The sequence below is a fragment of the Myotis brandtii genome, unplaced genomic scaffold (genome assembly GCF_000412655.1).
Source record: "Myotis brandtii unplaced genomic scaffold, ASM41265v1 scaffold454, whole genome shotgun sequence".
In the NCBI taxonomy this organism is placed as follows: Eukaryota; Metazoa; Chordata; class Mammalia; order Chiroptera; family Vespertilionidae; genus Myotis; species Myotis brandtii.
In genome coordinates, this window is record NW_005367354.1 from 1,126,148 (window position 1) to 1,146,085 (window position 19,938).

A 19,938-nucleotide genomic window follows, 5' to 3' on the forward strand; every position below is an offset into this window, starting at 1 on the left:
TCCATTGGTTATGCTTATATGGATGCATACAAGTCCTTCGGTTGATCTCTTACTCCCCTCCCTTCTGCCCCCCAACCCTCTCTGGCCTTCCCACTGCAGTTTGACAATCAGTTTGAGGCAGCTCTGCCTCTGTATCTATTATTGTTCAAAAGTTTGTAATGGTCTTTATTATCCATGAATGAGTGAGATCATGTGGTATTTTTCCTTCATTGACTGGCTTGTTTCACTTAGCATAATGCTCTCCAGCTCCATCCATGCCGTTGCAAATTGTAAGAGTTCCTTCTTTTTTACAGCAGCATAGTATTCCATCGTGTAGATGTACCACAGTTTTCTAATCCATTCATCTACTGATGGGCACTTAGGCTGTTTCCAGATCTTAGCTATGGTGAATTGTGCTGCTATGAACATATGGGTGCATATATCCTTTCTGATTGGTGTTTTTGGTTTCTTGGGATATATTCCTAGAAGTGGGATCACAGGGTCAAATGGGAGTTCCATTTTTAGTTTTTTGAGGAAACTCCATACTGTCTTCCATAGTGGCTGCACCAGTCTGCATTCCCACCAGCAGTGCACAAGTGTTCCTTTTTCTCCACATCCTCTCCAGCACTTGTCGTTTGTTGATTTGTTGATGATAGCCAGTCATATACCTCTTTAACTTCTCTTTCATATTTCTTTTTTTTCTCCTTCTTACTCCATGCTACATTCTGGATCATTTCTTTAGGTACAACTTTCAGGTCATTAATTCATTTCCATCATTATCTAATCTGCTATTTAAACCATACATTCAATTTTTTTAAAATATATACATTTTTATTGATTTTAGAGAGGAAGGGAGAGAGAGAAAAAGAAACATTGATGATGAGAGAGTCATCAATCAGCTGCCTCTTGCATGCCCCCCACTTGGGATTGAGCCCACAACCCAGGCATGCGCCCTGACCGGGAATCAAACCGTGATCTCCTGGTTCATAGGTTGACGCTCAACCACTGAGCCATGCTGGCCGGGCATCAATTTTTTAGTTTAAAATTTAAATTTTTCATAATGCTTTTTTTTCCCCTCCCACTCTGATGACCATTTTTTATAGTCTCTTGTTCCTTGCTTAATTTTTCACTTCATCTTTTGGGTCTTTAGATGTTTCAGACATAATTATTTTATATTCTATAACTTTTTTTCATAACTGACATTTTTAATATCTGAAATCCTTGGAACTCCAAAACTGTTGTTCATAGTTATTGTTTACCCTTTATAGTGATTAACTTGCATTTGGTATTTTTAAATTACGAGCTCATATCAGATTGAATATTCTGGAGTCCCAGGGACCTAAAACGTTTCCTCCCAAGGTGCTTTGTGTTTGCTTCTGCAGGAATCAGGCATATCAGTGACCTGGGCCACGTTGGTTCCCATTACTGAAGAGAGGATCCTGGGGTCTAATGAGGGATTCTCAGATTTGGCCTCCCTGTTGTACTAGAGGACCCATCCTGATGCTGTTTGCCTTCAGAGCAAATGCACTCTTCCCACTTGCTCACCTTTCATATTTTCCTGCTCAGGTTTTAGCTTGCTGACCTTTTCTCTTTTCTTTTCTTTTCTTTTTTCTTTTTTCTTTTCTTTTCTTTTCTTTTCTTTTCTTTTCTTTTCTTTTCTTTTCTTTTCTTTTCTTCCCCTCCCCTCCTCTCCTCTTCTCTCCTCTCCTCTCCGTCTCAAGGGGAAAGGATGGAAGAGGGAATAGGAAGCATTCCTAGTGATTTCTTCAGTTGAACTCAGCAATGCATTAAAAAGTATGCCAGGTTTTGGCCAGTGTAGATCAGTGGTTGGAGCATCAGCCTGTGTACCAGAGGGTCATGGGTTCCATTCCCTGTCAAGGGCAAGTACCTGGGTTGCAGGTCCGATCCCCACCCCAAGTTGGGGTGTGTGTGGGAGGCAACCAATTGATGTGTCTCTATCACATCTATGTTTCTTCCCACCCCCTCCCTTCTCTCTAAAAATCAATGGAAAAATATCCTCACTCCTCAGGTGAGGATTTAAAAAATAATAATAAAGACTATGCCAGGGTCAAGTTGTCTTTTAGGGGGAAATCCCTAAGAATACCTAGTCACGGTACTGCTGGAAGCGGAAGTGGATGTCACATTTTGTCACCTTACCTGCAGGCATTAGTGCCATCATAGCTACGAGTGTACTTTAACCCGAGGATAATAGCACAGATAAGGAAATTTTATCTTCTTGAGAGAAACTCGCTGTTAGGAAAACAAGGGTCATTGTGATTCCCTCGCTGTGTGAGCATGAGGGTGGGTCTGTTCTGCAGTTGACTCAGTGGAGACACTAACTTGGAATTGGGGTGTGATGGGGGGTGGACTTTTTTACAGGGTGATGTTGTAGGTCTGGAGCGGGAAGGGGGAAAGACCGAGGTGATGGTGACCGAAGGTGTGACTACAGTTGCCTACACACTGGATGAGAACCTCATTGAGTTTGGAACAGCCATTGATGACGGCAACTACAACCGGTGAGGAGCTGGGCTGGTAACCAGCCACCTGGGGCGGGTTGTAAAACTGGCCGTATCTCAGCAGGATGTGCCTGGCCCTCCCCTGCCCTGCCCCATCGCCAGTGTTCCTCGGTGGCTTCCTGACCCTGGACTCATCCCTATGCTCTGGCTCCTTCCCTCCCCAGGGCAGCGGCCTTCTTGGAGACTCTGAAAATGACCCCGGAAACAGAGGCCATGTGGAAAACCTTGAGTAAACTGGCGCTGGAGGCGAGGCAGCTACACATTGCTGAGTGGTGAGGGGGACTGTAGAGCTGAGGTGACGGCAGCAGAGGGGCTGGCCACGTGGGTGTTGGACGTGAGGGCTGTTCCTCCCCCGTGTTCACTTCCCACGCCAGCAGATGCCATTGAGCCCTTCCATAGTCGTTACCCCAGACCTCCCCGTCCTGGACTGCAGGCGTGTGTCTCTTACTGTGTGTGCTTCCCGTTCTTGTAACTGGGTGCCGCGTCAGTTTTTAACAATTCCTGCATTGGTGTGTATATTCTGAGTGTGGTATAGGAGTGGAGTTCATAGGACAAACTCGGGACTCCAGATTCTTAGAGTTCAAACCGTGGCTCCATTTATCAGTTTGTGTAAACTTAGATTACATAACCTTTCCAAGCCTTGGTATCTCAATTTCCTCTGTGTAAATAGGGGTAATAAATAATAGAATTAACCTTGAAGGATGGTAAAGAAGAAGGGTAGTGATGGTGAAGAACAGGTGAGAGCATCTGTGCAAAGAGCACAGATGGTAGGTGCTCAGTCGGTGTCGACTGCAGCTCTTTGGGCCAGGAGTCATCCTTGATCCACTTTCCCCCGTACTCCCCACAGTGAGCCTGTCAGCAAGTCCAAGGGACTCTGATCCAGGGCCTTCAAAACAGATCCGAATCTCTTATTTGCCCACCCTGCTGCCTCCACCCTAGAACTGGCCACCACCATCTCCTACCTGCAGTGTTGCAAAAGCCTCTTGAGTAGTCTCCCTGAGACTGTCCTATACCCTTAGGTCCATTCAGCCCATAGCAGCTGAAGTAATTTTTTTAAAACATAAATTAGATGATCATTTACTTGCTTAGCATCTTACTATTGTACTTAGTAGAAAACCCAAACCCTTTGCCATGTCCTAGGGCCCTACAATAATTGGCCGCTGCTTCCTTCCCATACCAGGTACCTACTTGCCCATTTGCCTCCAGCCGCACTGGCATCCTTTGGGCCCTTTGAGCTTGCCAAGCTCACTCCTGCCGCAGGGCCTTTACACTAGCTGTTCCCTCTGCCTGGAATAATTTTTCCCCATCTTACGTGATTGCATCTTTCTTATCTTCAGGTCTCAGTTCAAGTGTCAGCACCTCAGACAGGCCTTCTCCAACTGCCACCTTAAATAGTTCCCTCAGTCCCTGAGTCACTGTCTATAATATCACACATTTTATTTTATTTTTCATTCTCTCAAATTATCTTTTTTTTTTTAAAACTAATTATTTGTTTCCACCAGAAAGTAAGTTCCCTAAGAGCAATGCCCTCATCTGTCTTATTCCCTTTGTGTCTTCAGTTCTGGCAAGACAGTGCCTGGCAGATAATAGATGCTTAGTATGTACTTGCTGAGCCAGTGAATTAATGATGATCCTATAATAATGTTACTATTCCTGTTATTGCTTCCACACCGTAGGTGCTTTTCTGCCTTGGGCCACGTAGCAAAAGCTCGATTCCTGCATGAGACCAACAAGATTGCAGACCAAGTGTCTCAGGAATATGCAAGTATTGTCCTCCGAGGCATTCAGTGTCTCCAGCTGAGATTTCCTAGTCCTCAGCTCCAGGAATCCTAGCTTTCCAGCTTTAACTAATTTCCTCTACCGGCCCACCCCCCCTGCACCCTTAAGTTGGACCATCTTGGAATTTCTTGCCAAACCTTAAGCCTCTAAGCTCCTGAAGTTTTTCAGCTTTCCAAGTCTTGTAGCTTCCACGCCTCTCAGGCCTCCCTGTCTCAGCCTGCACAGACAGAATGGCTCCTGCAGCACTGACAGACTAACCGGAACCTCCCTCTTCCCCGCAGGGTGGAGAAGGAACAGACTTTTACCGGGTCCGAGCACGTCTGGCCATGCTGGAGAAGAACTACAAACTGGCTGAAATGATCTTCTTGGAACAGGCAATGGGGGAAGAGGGGCCGGATGGATAAGGGGATCAGAGGGGGAAAAACCCAGGCAGACTCGGGGGAGGGAAGAGCACTGGTTAGCTGGGCTTCCAAAGGTTTGGGGAGAATTATAGAAATGTTTATACCATTAGTTTCACTCAATTTCCCTCTCTGCGTTAGTCCTTACAGTTACTCTCTTTCCTAAAACGTCTGTCTTCCCCTGCACTCCAGAGCCTGTCTTTATAAATCTTGTGCATGGAGAAAAATCTGGATTTTATGGGGCTGAAGCTTATACCATTTGAGGAGCCCTGTTTAAAAAAAACTGCCTTGGGGTCCTGGCAGGTGGTTCAGTTGATTGGAGTGTCATACCATACACCAAAAGGTTGCGGGTTTGATCCCCTGTCAGGGCACGTATGGAAGGCAACCAATAGCTGTTTCTCTCTCTCTTTCTCTCTCTCTCTCTCTCTCTCTCTCTCTCTCTCTCTCTCTCAAATCAATAAACATATACTCGGGCAAGGATAAATAAAAAAAGGAAAAAAAAAAAAACTGCCTTGGAAGGAGCCTGTCAAATAAGGTTCCCTGAAGCTTAATCTTCTTTTGTTTCACAATAAATCCATCTCTGCTTGTGTATAAGTCAAGGCCACATGGGCTGGCATCTTAGCCGGGCTGAGGAGAACTTGCTGATTTCTGATGCTCATATTTTCCTGGTGTCCCTCTTTCCCCTGCCCGGGTTCCCCTAGAACGCTGTTGAGGAGGCCATGAACATGTATCAGGAGCTGCACCGTTGGGACGAGTGTATCGCTGTGGCTGAGGCCAAGGTAAACTCAAGGTTCTGTCTTCTCCACAGTGGTTCAGAACTCGGTTCCACCAATATCAGAAACCTTCTCTTGTCAAGGAGGCTGTAGGAACTGGAACGGGGCTGGGGCTGGGGCTGGGAGCTGACATGGTGAGGTGTTAGGACATTGGTGTCCAGGGGGATTTCCATTGTTACCGTGGGGTTGGAGAAGCATAGGAAGCAGAAAGGTGGGAAGGAGGGATGTGACTCCCAGTTCTCCTCCGTTGTATGTCCAGGGACACCCTGCCCTAGAGAAGCTGCGCCGGGGTTACTACCAGTGGCTGATGGACACCCAGCAAGAGGAGCGAGCAGGCGAACTGAAGGAGAGCCAAGGGGATGGGCTAGCAGCCATCAGCCTCTACCTCAAAGCCGGGCTCCCTGCCAGAGCTGCTCGGCTGGTGCTGACCCGAGAGGAACTGCTAGCCAACACCGAGCTGGTAGAACACATCACCGCAGCCCTTATCAAGGGGGAACTGTACGAAAGGGTATGGCTGACTTCCTGTTCCCGCCCCTTATCTCCAGGGCTCGGTGCCCCTTTCCTACCCAGAGGAGTCTTAGAGAGCATAGCCTCTAATCGACTGGTGGCCGATTCTCTTCTTTTGGGGGCTGACACTTGATTCTTTGTGTAGTAGGGGTATCTTGTAGTAATACAGTATGTTAACAGGCAGGTGATCTTTTTGAGAAGATTCGAAACCCGCAGCGGGCCCTGGAGTGCTACTGTAAAGGCAGCGCCTTCATGAAAGGTACTAGCCATCCACAACCCACCCTTCACTGTCGTCGATTCTTGCCCAAACAGTCCCCGGTCCTATTTTGGTGCATCTGTTCAGGTTGACTGGCTTCGCTTCTCCTCTGTTCCTCCACTTCTCACTGATTTTCTGCACTTCGTTCCCCTGTCTTCCTTTTCCCGAGTCCCATCCCTGGAAGTCTCAGCTGAGTACCTCTCCATCTCTGGCAGCGGTGGAGCTGGCTCGATTAGCATTCCCAGTGCAAGTGATGAAACTAGAGGAAGCATGGGGGGACCACCTGGTGCAGCAGAAGCAGCTTGACGCCGCCATTAATCACTATATTGAAGCCAGGTATGATGGTCTGGGGGTGCAAAGGAGATGGGACGTGAGGTGAGAGGTGCTGGAGCAAGTAAGGACACCAAGGCCTAGAAGAAAAGATCTCAAAATGTCGAGCAGAGTACGCCCGAGGTGTCCTTTACCTGCATCCATCTTCCTCTTTCCTCTGACACATTTATGCCTTTCCCACTGTGCCAGGTGCTCCATTAAAGCAATTGAGGCTGCCCTGGGTGCCCGCCAGTGGAAGAAGGCAATTTATATATTAGATCTGCAGGACCGGAACACTGCATCCAAATACTATCCTCGTGTGGCCCAACACTATGCGTCTCTGCAGGAGTATGAGGTGAGGAAGAGCCCTTTCTGCAGCCTGAGGCAATGCAGTACCCGATGACAAGGAGAGAACCCAGAACAGGAAGTGGGGGCCACCTCACCAAGTCCTTCTTTCTGGAGCCCAGCATCGCCCCCTGAATGGAAACAAACGGTTTACTGACCCTATTTCATTCCAACATGACACAGACCCTCCTGTGCCAGCATGAGTGATTCTTCATGAATAATTCCAACTTAGTTAAAATTTAACAGAAAGGCAAGGCCCTTTAAACTCCCATTGTTTTGGGCTGGTCTTCTCTTCCAAGCAGTAGAAGGTGTGAGGCACCCATAGCCTTCTTTTCTCCTCTGTTGTGGCATGATAACGGTACCCCAGGCTCTATTCCAGCCTGGCTGAGGTTTGTTCTTTCCTCCTATTGGCAGCTTTAACCCGTCGCTCTGACCTTTTGCATCTGTCTCTCTCAACCACAGATTGCTGAGGAACTCTACATTAAGGGAGACCGGACAAAAGATGCAATAGACATGTACACCCAGGCCGGCGCCTGGGAGCAGGCGCACAAGGTAGAGAAGTGGGTGGAGTTCATGACGAGAGAATTCTTCTTTTGTGGTGGTGGTGCCACTGTCTTTAGTGTCTGATCTCCCATTCCCATGGGCTCCCAGAGAGCTGAGAAAGTACCAAAATGTAGTCTGGGTAACTTCGATCCCTAGCCACAGGGAAAGGCAAGGATGAAGAGACCCGTGTTCCCAAACCTGTAATTCTGAAGATCAGATGGTCTTGGGAGCTGGGGGATCTGGAATACCACTCCTGACACCCTATGACATTGGCAGCTGTGTTCTCACTTCTGCCCCCAGAAGCCGGTGGGTACGGTAGGAGCATGGTAATGGGAACATATGCCCCCAGCACCCCAGCACAGGGCATCTCTGACCCTCATGCCTTAGCAAAATATAGTTCTTACTTGGCTTCTTACGGCCTTGGAATTCCCTGAGCTGACTAGGAGAGTGGCAGTAACCACACTCCTGTGGGTGATGAGAAAGTGCAGAGTCCTGAGAAAACAAGTTCCCTCGAGCCCCCCTTCACTGACTGCTCTGCACAGCCCTCTGCTTCTCCTGGGAACTGGCACCTGAGGCTGCTCTGCCTTTGTGTGCACAGCTGGCGATGAAGTGCATGAGACCAGAAGACGTGTCGGTGCTGTACATCACCCAGGCGCAGGAGATGGAGAAGCAGGGCAAGTACCGCGAGGCTGAAAGGTGAGCCAAGGCCCCACAGGTGTGGAAGGAGATGAGGCGTCAGGGCTGGAGGGAGGGCTGGGGTTTGAGGGTGTGTGCCCTCAGTTCAGAAGGCAGTGACAAGACCTCTTAGGAATGGCTCCAGCAACAGGAATGTTGGTCTAGGAGGCCCACGTGTATCTCCTATCCCCAGGCTGTATGTGACAGTGGAAGAGCCTGATCTTGCCATTACCATGTTCAAAAAGCACAAGTTGTATGATGATATGATCCGCCTGGTAGGGAAGCACCACCCGGATCTCCTCGGTGACACGCACCTGCATCTGGGCAAGGTGAGCCCTTCTGTCCCTACTCACCCTTCCTCAAGCTCCATCTGCCCTTCTCCACCTGACCCACCTTTCCCCAGGAGCTGGAGGCTGAAGGCCGACTACAGGAGGCCGAGTATCACTACCTCGAGGCCCAGGAGTGGAAGGCAACAGTGAACATGTACCGGTCCAACGGGCTTTGGGAAGAGGCCTACCGGGTAAGGGATCCAGGCCACACCATCTCTCTTATAGCCACATCTACATACCCAATTTCTCGTGCCATGTTCAGGGTTTGTGGACTACCTGAAATCCATCCTTGGACCGTAAGCAGGTTAAGAGCCCCTGAAACGTAGCCTTCTTCCTGTCGTTCTAGCGCAGGTACCTGATCCTTGTCAGAGCTGAGGTCAGGTCAGAGGTGAGAAGGGCGCAGCCACGTAGCCCTGAACTGGAGGATGGCGAGGGGCTTTGCTTTACAGGTGGCCAAGACTCACGGAGGAGCCAACGCCCACAAACAGGTGGCTTATCTCTGGGCAAAGAGCCTGGGAGGAGAGGCTGCAGTGAGGCTGCTTAATAAGCTGGGACTTCTGGAAGCTGCTATTGACCATGCTGCCGACAACTGGTGAGGCACCAAGCCTTCTCTCCACTGGCCCTTTCCGGACAGAGCCTCTGCATAGCATAGAGAAAGAGAAGGATGTAGAACTCGAGCATTCCTAAAAGCTGAGGCAGAGTGAAGACATGTGGTCGAAGGACTTGACAGAGAGGCAAGGATGAGTTAGTAACTCTTCCCCTATCGCCTGGGTCTCAGAACAGTGTTTAATCTTTGGCTGTTCTAAGGACAAAAGCGGAGCGAGAACAGCTAAAATGCACTGAGCCAGTACTTATACTGAGTAACAGAAGTGTGAGTCCGTTAAATGCAAAATGAGCTTTTCTTAAGTAATGTTACGAGCACCTGCAGTAACCCTGCATCGAGCCAGAGTGCGGCGGGCAGGTAGTCTCACTCATCTGTGAGACTGTTTTTCTGCGGATGGAGGTGTGGTCCAGGAGGAGGAGGCAGGAGCACCAGGAGCCCTTCCTACCCTGTCGGTGTAGTGCTGAGGCTCAGTCCTCCTTGCCCTCCCTCCTGCTCATCCCACTCTTCACAGCCCAGGCTTTTCCAAATGTGTCCTAATCCCCGGGGGCAGTGAGGTGACGTCACAGGGCTGCCTGCCTTTCTCTACATCTCTCCATGCTTCTCTGTCACTTCGTACCAGTTTCTTTCTCAACCTTTCCCTTCCCCTCAATTCTTGCCCCTTCTGTTTTCTCTTGCCCTCCCTTTCCCTTTTCCTCTTATAAAAGGAAGTACAGTGGGGCCTTGACTTACGAGTGTCCCGACTAACAAGTTTTTCGAGATACGTCTCTCGGCCGATTTTTTGCTTTGAGTTGCGAGCTAAAATTCGGGTTAAGAGCCAGCTTCAGATACCCCACCGATAGTTGGCGCAGCGAACGTCACAGTGAACGCCACAACATCAGCCCAGCATCACGTGTCTCACTCGTTCACTTTATGATTTGACATACGAGTAATTTGAGTTACGAGCTCCCTCACGGAACGAATTAAACTCGTAAGTCAAGGCCCCACTGTATTGAGTAGGCAAACCTTACCTGCACCTTCCCTTTCAGCTCCTTTGAATTTGCTTTTGAACTCTCTCGGCTGGCCCTCAAGCACAAGACCCCCGACATTCATCTCAAATACGCTATGTACCTGGAGGACGAGGTATGGCTGTGACCCTTCTCCATTGCTTTTGACCCTGACCACCGAGCCCTCCTTCCCACCCCCCAGCCCACTGTTGCCAGATGTTCACCCCTCCGGTCTCAGAGCTGCCTGTGGTGCCAATCTCCTCATGTGTGGCTGCCTTTCTCTCCCTCTAGGGTAAATTTGAAGAGGCTGAAGCTGAATTCATTAGGGCTGGTAAACCCAAGGAAGCAGTCCTCATGTGAGTTACCCCAGAAATTCCTAAATCCTGTCCTCCCAAGCCCAGCCCCAGGATCTTTGTCATCTTCACCTTCATCCAAACCTAGTACCAATAAATCTTATACCCACTCAGTGGCATGGCTGTTTGCCTCCCACAGTTGAGGCCTCAGTCCTATACTTAGCCTCTCCTATATTCTCATCTGGGAGCAGGTTTGTCCATAACCAGGACTGGGAGGCTGCTCAGCGTGTGGCCGAAGCCCACGACCCTGACAGTGTCGCCGATGTGCTGGTGGGGCAGGCCCGGGGGGCCTTGGAGGAGAAGGACTTTCAGAAAGCAGAAGGACTGCTGCTTCGGGCCCAGAGGCCAGGCCTGGCCCTCAATTACTATAAGGTGGGACAAACACCGAATTCAGGGCCATGAGGGGAGGGGAAGAGCATATGTGAGCCTACAGAGCGTTACACTGACCTCTAGTACGGAGTAAGATCAGGTTAGTACTGGGGAGGGGAAGGAGAGAAAGAGGAAGGAGAAGACAGGTCCAAAGACCCAGGAGTCAGTGGTCCATTCCACATGTAGCAGTGGGAGGCGGTCACGCCTGCCTCTGCCCTCCTGATCCCTGGAAATCTGAGCAGGAGGCTGGATTATGGAGTGATGCCCTGCGGATCTGCAAGGACTACATGCCCGGCCAGCTGGAGGCTCTGCAGGAGGAGTATGAGCGGGAAGCTACCAAGAAGGGGGCCAGGTATGAAGCCGAGGGGCCAGGAAATGTGGGCAGGGCTGGGGGTGGGGTGGGTATAAAGCGGCACGGGAGAGGCTGCCCTCCTGTTCCTGGTCACGAGCACTGTCCCCTCCACAGGGGCATGGAGGGGCTCGTGGAACAAGCTCGACAGTGGGAGCAGGCTGGGGAGCACAGCCTTGCGGTCGACTGTTACCTCAAAGTGCGGGACACAGGAAGCAGCGGCCTGGTGGAGAAGTGCTGGATGAAGGTAAGGCTGCCATACCCTCCCAGGCCTCCATTCACACCCAGCACTCCTCAGACCCGTCTTTTTCCTCCTACCTCCACCTTTTTGTTTTCAATCAGGTAGCAGGTGTCTACTGAGGGCCTGCCAGATGTTAGATCCAGAACTTGCAAAGGCTATCAAGGGGATAAAAGAACCCTGACAGTCAGAAATCGAGGGAAGTTAGACTAACATGTGGCTCAATTAATTAATATTGTATCTGAGTGAAGTGATCACCTTAGTGACCACTCAAGTGTGTGATTCAAAGTGAAGTTCAGGGAGGCTTTGTGAGAAGGAGCGAGGCCTGGGGCCAGCGCTGGAAGGGCATAGACCCTGGAGCTGGAGCCCAATGGAGCTGTGAAGAAAGCAGGAGCTTCTCTACCCAGCAGCTCCAAAAAGTCTTAGCAGATTAAGCCAAGCCAAAATGCTTCATCAGTTCTAAGACATAAATCATCACATTTTAGTGTCTTTGAAATTGGGATACACGTACAGTTTAAGTGATGTGCCTTAGGTTCGAGGACCTGTGGTACTAGGAGTTATGAAGGAGCGAGACTGATCAGCCCCCTAAATAAAATGTTGGTGGATGATGCCCTTGTAGAGTTTCCCTCAACTTCTGAGGCCTTGCAATTGAATAGCCCCTAGAAGTTGGAGGGGAAGGAAGGAGAAGAACTGATGACTGATTATGAGCATTTAGCAGATTTTAATCAGCAAGTATTTATTAAACATCTGCTGTGTTACTCCAGGGCATTGTTTACTAGGGTCTGTGCATGACTATACCTTCTTCAGATCGGTCAGAGGATGGCTTCCTGGATGGGGGCACTTTAAACTTTGACGGGTTTGGCAGGTAAAGAAAGAGAGGCAAGAATAAGTGGGGGAGCCCAGCCGGTGTGGCTCAATGGTTGAGTGTCAACCTATGAACCAGGTCACAGTCCGATTCCCTGTCAGGGCAGCACAGGCCTGGGTTTTGGGCTCAGTGTAGGATGTGTAGAAGGCAGCCGATAATTCTCTCTCATGATTGATGTTTCTGTCTCTCCCTTTCCCTTCCTCTCTGAAACCAGTAAAAATATATTAAAGCCCTAGCTGGTTTCGCTCAGTGGATAGAGCGTCAGCCTGCCGACTGAAGGGTCCTGGGTTCAGTTCTGGTCAAGGGCACATGCCCAGGTTGTGGGCTTAATCCCTGGTAGGGGGTGTGCAGGAGGCAGCCAATCAATGAATCTCTCTCATCATTGATGTTTCTGTCTCTTTCTCCCTCTCCCTTCCTTTCTGAAACGATGATTTATTTATTTATTTAAAAGCATAAGTGGGGGAAAGGCCAGGAGGATTAGCATCGTCTATAGCTAAATTACAGCGTGTGGAAATTAGAATCTGGTGAGGCTGTCAGCATCACAGTGGAAGCAGAGTAAGCTCACAGAATACTTGGTTTGTAGACTTACTGAGTTTTAGGGTTGGAGATGTCTCTAAGGTCATTTAGACCAGCACTGTCCAACAGAAATAAAATAAAGTCACAGAGGTAAGTTACACATGTAATTTAAAATTTTCTTGTAGCCACATTCAAATAAATTTTTTTTAAAAACAACGATGAAAAGAATTATAACATTTTATCTAACCCAGTATATCTAAACTATTATTTCAACATGTAATCAATATAAAAACTTATTAAGATGTTGTACATTCCTTTTTCCACACTAAGTCCTTGAAATCCAATGTGCATGTAAGCTCACAGCACATCTCAGTTGGGCCCAGCCACATGTGACTAGTGGCTGCTGTTCTGGACAGTACAAGTCTAGACAAACCATCACTTTTATGATGAGGAAACAGGCTCAAAAAAACCCAACACAAATATTTACAAAATGTCCTGGGCTCCTATTTTAGGATTTCCTATGCCATGTTACCAAGATTCTATTTGTTTTTTTTTGTTTTTGTTTTTTTTTTTTTTTTAAATCTTTATTGTTCAGATTACATTTGTTCCTGTTTCCCCCCCCCCCATAACTCCCCTCCTCCCAGTTCCCGACCCACCCTCCGCCCTCACTCCCCACCCACTGTCCTCATCAATAGGGGCACGATTTTTGTCCAGTCTCTTCCCGCATCTCCCATTCCCCTTTCCCCCCCAAGAATAGTCAGTCCATTCCCTTTCTACAAGATTCTATTTGTGACAAAGAACTTGAGAAACCAGTTTGTCAAAGGTGGCAGGACCAAATGCAGTGACCTTAGACAGGAAGAGTGTCTGAAAAGAGGACAAGTAGAGAGGCGCTGAGGTCGAGTAAAGGCTCTGAAGGACCATAAAGGCAGGCTTTTCCCAGGAGGGTGGAAGGTGAGGGAAGGTTTAAGAGAAAGGTGGCAACTGGAGGTAAAAAAAAAAAAAAAAGTCAGGCTGAGGACCCCTAGCAGTCTTTGTCTCTCCTACTACCTATTTCCATCTTCTGTTCCACCACTCAGGCAGCCGAACTCTCCATCAAGTTTCTGCCTCCCCAACGCAGTCTGGAAGTAGTTCGGACTATAGGACCCCAGCTGATTGGAATTGGAAAGCACAGTGCAGTAAGTAGGGTGCTGGGACTGAAATGACAGATTTCACAGAGATGGGTAGAATGGTGACATCTACACCCAGGAAGGTGCATGAGGTGGGTGGGCCTCTTGGCGCTGGTGGCACGCAGTTCTGGGGAAACAGAGGGAAGAGTTCACAGAGGGGGAAACGGAGGTGAGGAGGAGAAAGACGGTCTCCAGTTTCTATTTCCCACCATGAAGGCTGCAGAGCTCTATCTGAACCTGGACCTAGTCAAGGAAGCCATCGATGCTTTCATGGAGGGTGAGGAGTGGAACAAGGCCAAGCGTGTGGCCAAGGAGTTAGATCCCCGGTGAGTTCATATCCCCCTTCTCTCTGAGAAATTTTCTTACTTCCTTTTAAAATGGGAGAAAGTTCTCATGGGAAGGGTATGACCATGAGACCACCCCGGACCATGAAGTATTTTCTCTGTACATCTTCACAGGTATGAAGACTATGTGGACCAGCATTATAAAGATTTCCTCAAGAACCAGGGCAAAGTGGACTCGGTGAGACTTGTGGAGTTAGCAGGAGACAGAACACACACAGAGACTCAAGAGATTCTCTCCCTCTTCTCCCCTTCATGTCATATCTCCCCTAACTCTTTTTCCATTGATCCACAGCTGGTGGGTGTAGATGTGGTGGCTGCTTTGGACCTGTATGTGGAGCAGGGCCAGTGGGACAAGTGCATTGAAACAGCTACCAAGCAGGTACTGCTCTCTATTCCCATTCCCAGCTCTTCTGTACAAGTTCCCTGGACTCCACACCTGTCCCAGAGCTCTCTCTCCTACTCCTCTAAACCCAAAAGATGACTAATCAGCATCAAAGAGCTTAGTCATACATTGGGGTCAGAGGCCAAGCTGGCCTTTCGCCTCCTACACAAATCCACAGCCTCTAGTCACCACCCCACCCTTACTGCCTGGTCTTCCTGACCCCACCTCCCCCGTGCTTTTCCTCCACCTCCGGAGCAGAACTACAAGATTCTGCACAAATACGTGGCTCTGTATGCAACTCACCTGATCCGAGAGGGGGACTGTGCCCAGGCCCTGGCCCTGTATGTGCAGCACGGAGCCCCTGCGAACCCACAGGTACCAGCTTCTCCTTGGGATGTTTCCTCCGGGAAATTGTTTCCTTCTTCTCGAGCACCTCCCTGCCCTCAGGAACTGTCTTTGTTAAGGATTCTTTGATCAGTATCATGCCCAGGGACCCCACCCAGTCTCCTCCAAAATGTACAGCCCCTCTGGAGGATTTACCCACTGAAGCACCAACCTCCCAAGCTTTTAGCCAACACACGGGAACAGGAAGGGCCTAGGTAGGAGCTTGGGAAGAAAGTAATGGTAACAAGCCTGGGGGGGTGGGGGGCGGGGGAAGAGGGAGGGCCTTCAGTTGTAAGGGTTTTAGGGTGGAGATCTTAGGGGAGGTCCCAGGGGAAGATCTCAAAAGACGATGCAGCAGCTTTCCAGGTGTGTCTAGTTCTCCACTGCTTGTCAGCGCCTGGGGATGGGGGTTCATTATCCAATGCAGCTGGACCTGAGGTCTCTACACACAACTCTAGGGCCGATTTCCCCCAGTGAATGAACAGGGCTCTCATATCTGAGCATCACAGTTCCCTGGAGTATTAGCCCATTCACAGACTGCATTCGCATTCACATATTTGCCCACAGTCACAGATCACCAGTTAGTAGGAAATAGTTCTTTTTCACTCTTTTTTTTTTTAATATATTTTATTGATTTTTTACAGAGAGGAAGGGAGAGAGATAGAGTTAGAAACATCGATGAGATAGAAACGTCGATCAGCTGCCTCCTGCACATCTCCTACTGGGGATATGCCTGCAACCAAGGTACATGCCCTTGACCGGAATCGAACCTGGGACCTTTCAGTCCGCAGGCCGACGCTCTATCCACTGAGCTAAACCGGTTTCGGCCTTTTTTACTCTTGTTCTTTCTCCATCATTGTCTCCTAGCTCCTCCACACACACACATTTACAGCCTTTTTTCCTCTCTTTGACCCAACTTCCAATGACTTTGTCCCCTTCTCACTCAGCTCTTTTTACCCCTCTACCTTCAGAACTTCAACATCTACAAAAGGATTTTCACTGACATGGTGAACTCACCTGGGACCAACAGTGCTGAGGCCTACCACAGTTGGGCTGACCTTCGGGATGTCCTCTTCAACCTGGTGAGGAAGTCGGGTCCACAACAGTGGACCGCCTGTTCCTGTCCTCGTCTCGTCTTTCATGCACATGAATCTTTACCCTCTGATGTACTGCACCTCCCTGCATAGCCCTGGTACTCCTCTGATCCCTGACCCAGGCTATGCTCTGTCTGCTCTAGTGTGAAAACCTGGTGAAGTCCAGTGAGGCAAACTCTCCAGCACATGAGGAGTTTGAGACGATGCTGCTGATCGCTCATTACTATGCCACTCGATCTGCGGCCCAGAGTATCAAACAGCTGGTGAGATGGATGGGGGAGAAGCACTCAGTCTTATGGACGTTTCTTCAAATGTATGAAGTTGAATGAATTCAAGTTCTGGATTCTCAACCCTCGCCCACTTCTCTCCTAGCTTTTCTTCTGTTCAAATAACTCTTTAACCCTTGCTGAGATGGTTTTCTCCCTGCCTCCTTTTAACTTCTCAGGGCTCCATGCCCACACAGTGCAGCCTCATTATGCTTAAACATTCAAATCCCATGATTTCTGTACTCAACTCTTATACATATACCTTTGCCTTAATAACAGATTGTATCATTATTTCATGTTCTTAGATGATACAATTCTAAAAATGGAAGGAACTTTATATATACTCTGTGCCCAGTCCTGTGAAGATGAAAATACTAAGACCCAGAATGGCTTGAGATGCAGAGTAGTTTAACAATGATGTTGGTTTTCTGGCTTGATGGCTGCCTCAGTCATAGGATCTTCAGTCTGGTAGCTCAGTCACTGAAGTGCCAGGGTCACAGTGCTTTGACTTTAATCCACAGGAAACTGTGGCTGCCAAGCTTTCTGTTTCGCTTTTACGTCACACCCAGCTACTACCTGCAGACAAAGCCTTTTATGAAGCAGGCATCGCTGCCAAGGTAAGCTGGGATGAGGAAAGGTGGGGTTAAAGAGACAAGACCAAAAGTTGGTAGGTAGACTACCCCGTGTGCTCAGGTAGAACAAAGCTGAGTGTGGGGCTGATGTTATGAAGAGAGCAGCTTCCTGTCTTCCTGGACTCTTCCCCTGCATCCTGCAGAAGCAGCATCCAAGCCCAGCCACTCACTTCCACTTGCAACTTTTCTGTTGCAGGCAGTTGGCTGGGAGAACATGGCATTCATCTTCCTCAACCGCTTTTTAGATCTGACCGATGTGAGTAGGGAGGTTGTGCCCAGAGGTGCAGAGGTCTTGCCTGTCACAAGCTGGGACTATCTCATGGCTGCTCACTCTGCCACAGGCAATCGAGGAAGGGACTCTGGATGCCCTTGACCACTCTGACTTTCAGGACACAGACATTCCCTTTGAGGTGCCACTCCCAGCCAAGCAGCACATACCGGTAAGGACCCAGGATTGGAGCATGGGAGGCTCGCCAGTGTGAGTGCACTGAGAGGGGAGGACACTTTAGGATGGTCCTCCCAACCCTTTGTACCAGCCATCAGCCCACCACATCTTTGGAATGACCTCAGTCCTCACTATTCCTTCAGTGAAAGTAGAAACAGAGGAAAAAGCTAAGGGTGTGATTGACCCTCAATTCAAGGACCATTTATGGGTGAAAGGATGACGGCTTAGCAACTCCCCCACTAACCATCCTCCCATGTGCCCTGCCTTGTATGAAGCTGTGCTCCCTGTGTCCTTCCCAGGAGACTCAGAGAGAAGAGGTTCGAGACTGGGTGCTCACAGTCTCAATGGACCAGCGGCTAGAGCAGGTCCTACCTCGGGATGAGCGAGGTGCCTACGAGGCTTCCTTGGTGGCAGCGAGCACTGGAGTTCGGGCACTGCCCTGCCTCATTACAGGTACAGAACCCTATAAAACCCCAGAAAGGAGGGGGAAACAGCAGGACCAAGAAACTATTTTACTGCCCCAGCTGGTTTGGCTCAATGGATGGAGCATCAGCCTACAGACTGAAGGGTCCCAGGTTCAATTCCAATCAAGGGCACATGCCCAGGTTGTGGGCTCAATCCCCAGTAGGAGGCGTACAGGAGGCAGCCAATCAATGATTATCTCTCATCATTGATGTTTCTATCTCTCCCTTCCTCTCTGAAATCAATAAACATATTTAAAACAAAACACTATTTTACTGATTTAGTAAAGGATGCAGAAGACAAGAACATCCCTACCCCTAAATTACTGTTTTCCCCCTCAATCCCCAGTTCATCTTTTTTTCCTTTCCCTACAGGATACCCCATTCTGAGGAACAAAATTGACTTTAAGCGGCCAGGGACGGCAGTTAACAAGGACAACTGGAATAAGTTCCTTATGGCTATCAAGGTTAGAGCGGGGAGACTTGAATGATGGGGCAGGGAGAATATAGCACTAAAGAAAACAATCTAGGAGGATGGTGGGATTGTCAAGAAGGCAGGTGCATGCTCTGAACCCTGCCTGCTGCCCATACTGATGGAGCTAATTTTCTTTATAGCAGGAATGTTTTTCTCAGCACTGCTGAGTTCCTCTGATGTTCTTTCTATTTGCTTACAGACCTCGCACAGCCCAGTGTGCCAGGATGTGCTGAAATTCATCAGTGAGTGGTGTGGAGGGATACCCAGCACCAGCTTTTCCTTTCAATAACTGGTAGAGCTCAGGGAAGAATATTAAGTTCTTTACTCATTAAACTCTTGTAACTAACAGAGACCACTGTATTCTTTAATTAAGGTCACCCAGTGCCCTTTCCTCCCAAATCAGAATCAAGTGGAAGAGTTCTTTTATTACAGTATTTATATCATCCTGGGGTCAGTGGAAAGCCCTATGGACTGAGCCTCTGGATCAGCACCTGCTTAATAGAAGAGAGAACCTAGGTCAGAGGGCAAGCAGCATAGCAAGGGACTAGACGCAGTTCTAAAAGTAATCCCTGCCCCTACCCTTTCCCAGGTTACAATCCTCATGGCCCATTACCTGTCCTAAGCCCAACTTTTCTGTGATGCCTGCATTTCTTGATTTTGATCCAGTAGCTGCTCATTATCCTGCCCTTTACATTTAGGATAATCGAGCTCTGTCAGTTGCTCCAGCTGCAGAAGAGGGTAGAGTTAGTACTCTGGCCCTGAATTATAGTTCAGCATCTTTTCAACACAGCCAATCTGTGTTGAATGAACCCTTCCTGTTCATTTTCCTTACCTGCTCCTGTAGCCCTTCCTTCCTGCAAGGCCCAACCCCACGGAGGGTGAGTGCTGCCACACAGCAGTAACCAGACAGAGCAGCCTCCGCTGCAGACATGAGCAAAGAAGGAATCCAGAGAGCCAAGGCTGTATCCTAAAAGGTGAAGAGGAGGATGGAGGGACTAAGAGGGAGTAGGGCAAGAGTGGCAAGTTGGGGTGATTACAGGGGCAGGCCCAGGCATTGGGGACTGAAAAAAGGCTGAGAACACACTCACATAGATTCTTGTGGGGTCAAAAGGGCAGTCAGCGTGTCCAGGCCCCTGGTCCAGTGGCAGCAAAGGGTCCAGCAGTCCTGGATGGCAGTCGGCAATAAGCCGGCGGCCACCATTGGCCACAGTGAGTGACACAGCGAGCAGGAGGCCCAGAGAGCAGGCGGTGGACAAGAGCAGGTTCACCAGAGCTACCGCCAGCAGGGCCCAGTGCTGGAGGGTCAGAAGGTCAGGTGAGCGGCCTGGAGTGGCCCAGCTCCCACTGACCATAGACACCTGGGCTTCTCTAGTTGGGTCTCCTCCTCCCCACTTAAAGATGAAGCTGAGTCAGCCCCTATTTCTCTGACGCAAGGCCCCCTCATTAAAACTCCATAAACTACCCTCACCAGTCGTGGTTGAAGGAGATTCCTGGACGTCACGAGGGCCACAAGGCCCAAGGAAACACTCTGGAAGACACAAAGCCGAGTGAGGCCCGGAATGCGCTCCGTGCGCCGCCCGCCCACAACCCGGCCGCCCGCCGC

The 19,938-nt window shown here is 49.3% G+C and overlaps 2 protein-coding genes across 2 annotated transcripts in view; one reads left to right on the forward strand and one right to left on the reverse strand.

Annotated features, from left to right (window-relative positions):
- Nucleotides 1-18,681, forward strand: part of IFT172 (intraflagellar transport 172) — a 34,241-nt gene extending 15,560 nt beyond the window's left edge. The window contains exons 17-48 of the mRNA XM_005874850.2: nt 2,359-2,495; nt 2,660-2,767; nt 4,172-4,256; nt 4,556-4,648; nt 5,374-5,451; nt 5,705-5,953; nt 6,133-6,211; nt 6,424-6,544; nt 6,728-6,872; nt 7,325-7,414; nt 8,004-8,101; nt 8,274-8,409; nt 8,484-8,600; nt 8,859-9,001; nt 10,039-10,132; nt 10,288-10,352; nt 10,541-10,721; nt 10,961-11,070; nt 11,185-11,314; nt 13,763-13,861; nt 14,069-14,178; nt 14,311-14,374; nt 14,489-14,575; nt 14,837-14,953; nt 15,934-16,044; nt 16,200-16,319; nt 16,844-16,939; nt 17,151-17,210; nt 17,296-17,394; nt 17,699-17,852; nt 18,236-18,327; nt 18,535-18,681. Of these exons, the coding sequence (XP_005874912.1) occupies nt 2,359-2,495; nt 2,660-2,767; nt 4,172-4,256; nt 4,556-4,648; nt 5,374-5,451; nt 5,705-5,953; nt 6,133-6,211; nt 6,424-6,544; nt 6,728-6,872; nt 7,325-7,414; nt 8,004-8,101; nt 8,274-8,409; nt 8,484-8,600; nt 8,859-9,001; nt 10,039-10,132; nt 10,288-10,352; nt 10,541-10,721; nt 10,961-11,070; nt 11,185-11,314; nt 13,763-13,861; nt 14,069-14,178; nt 14,311-14,374; nt 14,489-14,575; nt 14,837-14,953; nt 15,934-16,044; nt 16,200-16,319; nt 16,844-16,939; nt 17,151-17,210; nt 17,296-17,394; nt 17,699-17,852; nt 18,236-18,327; nt 18,535-18,624 (3,558 nt within the window). The 3' untranslated portion in view covers nt 18,625-18,681. The remainder of the gene's footprint in view (nt 1-2,358; nt 2,496-2,659; nt 2,768-4,171; nt 4,257-4,555; nt 4,649-5,373; nt 5,452-5,704; nt 5,954-6,132; nt 6,212-6,423; nt 6,545-6,727; nt 6,873-7,324; nt 7,415-8,003; nt 8,102-8,273; nt 8,410-8,483; nt 8,601-8,858; nt 9,002-10,038; nt 10,133-10,287; nt 10,353-10,540; nt 10,722-10,960; nt 11,071-11,184; nt 11,315-13,762; nt 13,862-14,068; nt 14,179-14,310; nt 14,375-14,488; nt 14,576-14,836; nt 14,954-15,933; nt 16,045-16,199; nt 16,320-16,843; nt 16,940-17,150; nt 17,211-17,295; nt 17,395-17,698; nt 17,853-18,235; nt 18,328-18,534) is intronic.
- A 59-nt stretch (nt 18,682-18,740) lies between these two features.
- Nucleotides 18,741-19,938, reverse strand: KRTCAP3 (keratinocyte associated protein 3; the record flags this gene model as incomplete). The annotated part of the gene is made up of 5 exons (XM_005874957.2): nt 18,741-18,826; nt 18,949-19,061; nt 19,168-19,302; nt 19,424-19,630; nt 19,804-19,938. Coding segments are annotated over 4 exons (585 nt in total), but the record flags the coding sequence as incomplete, so codon positions are not given.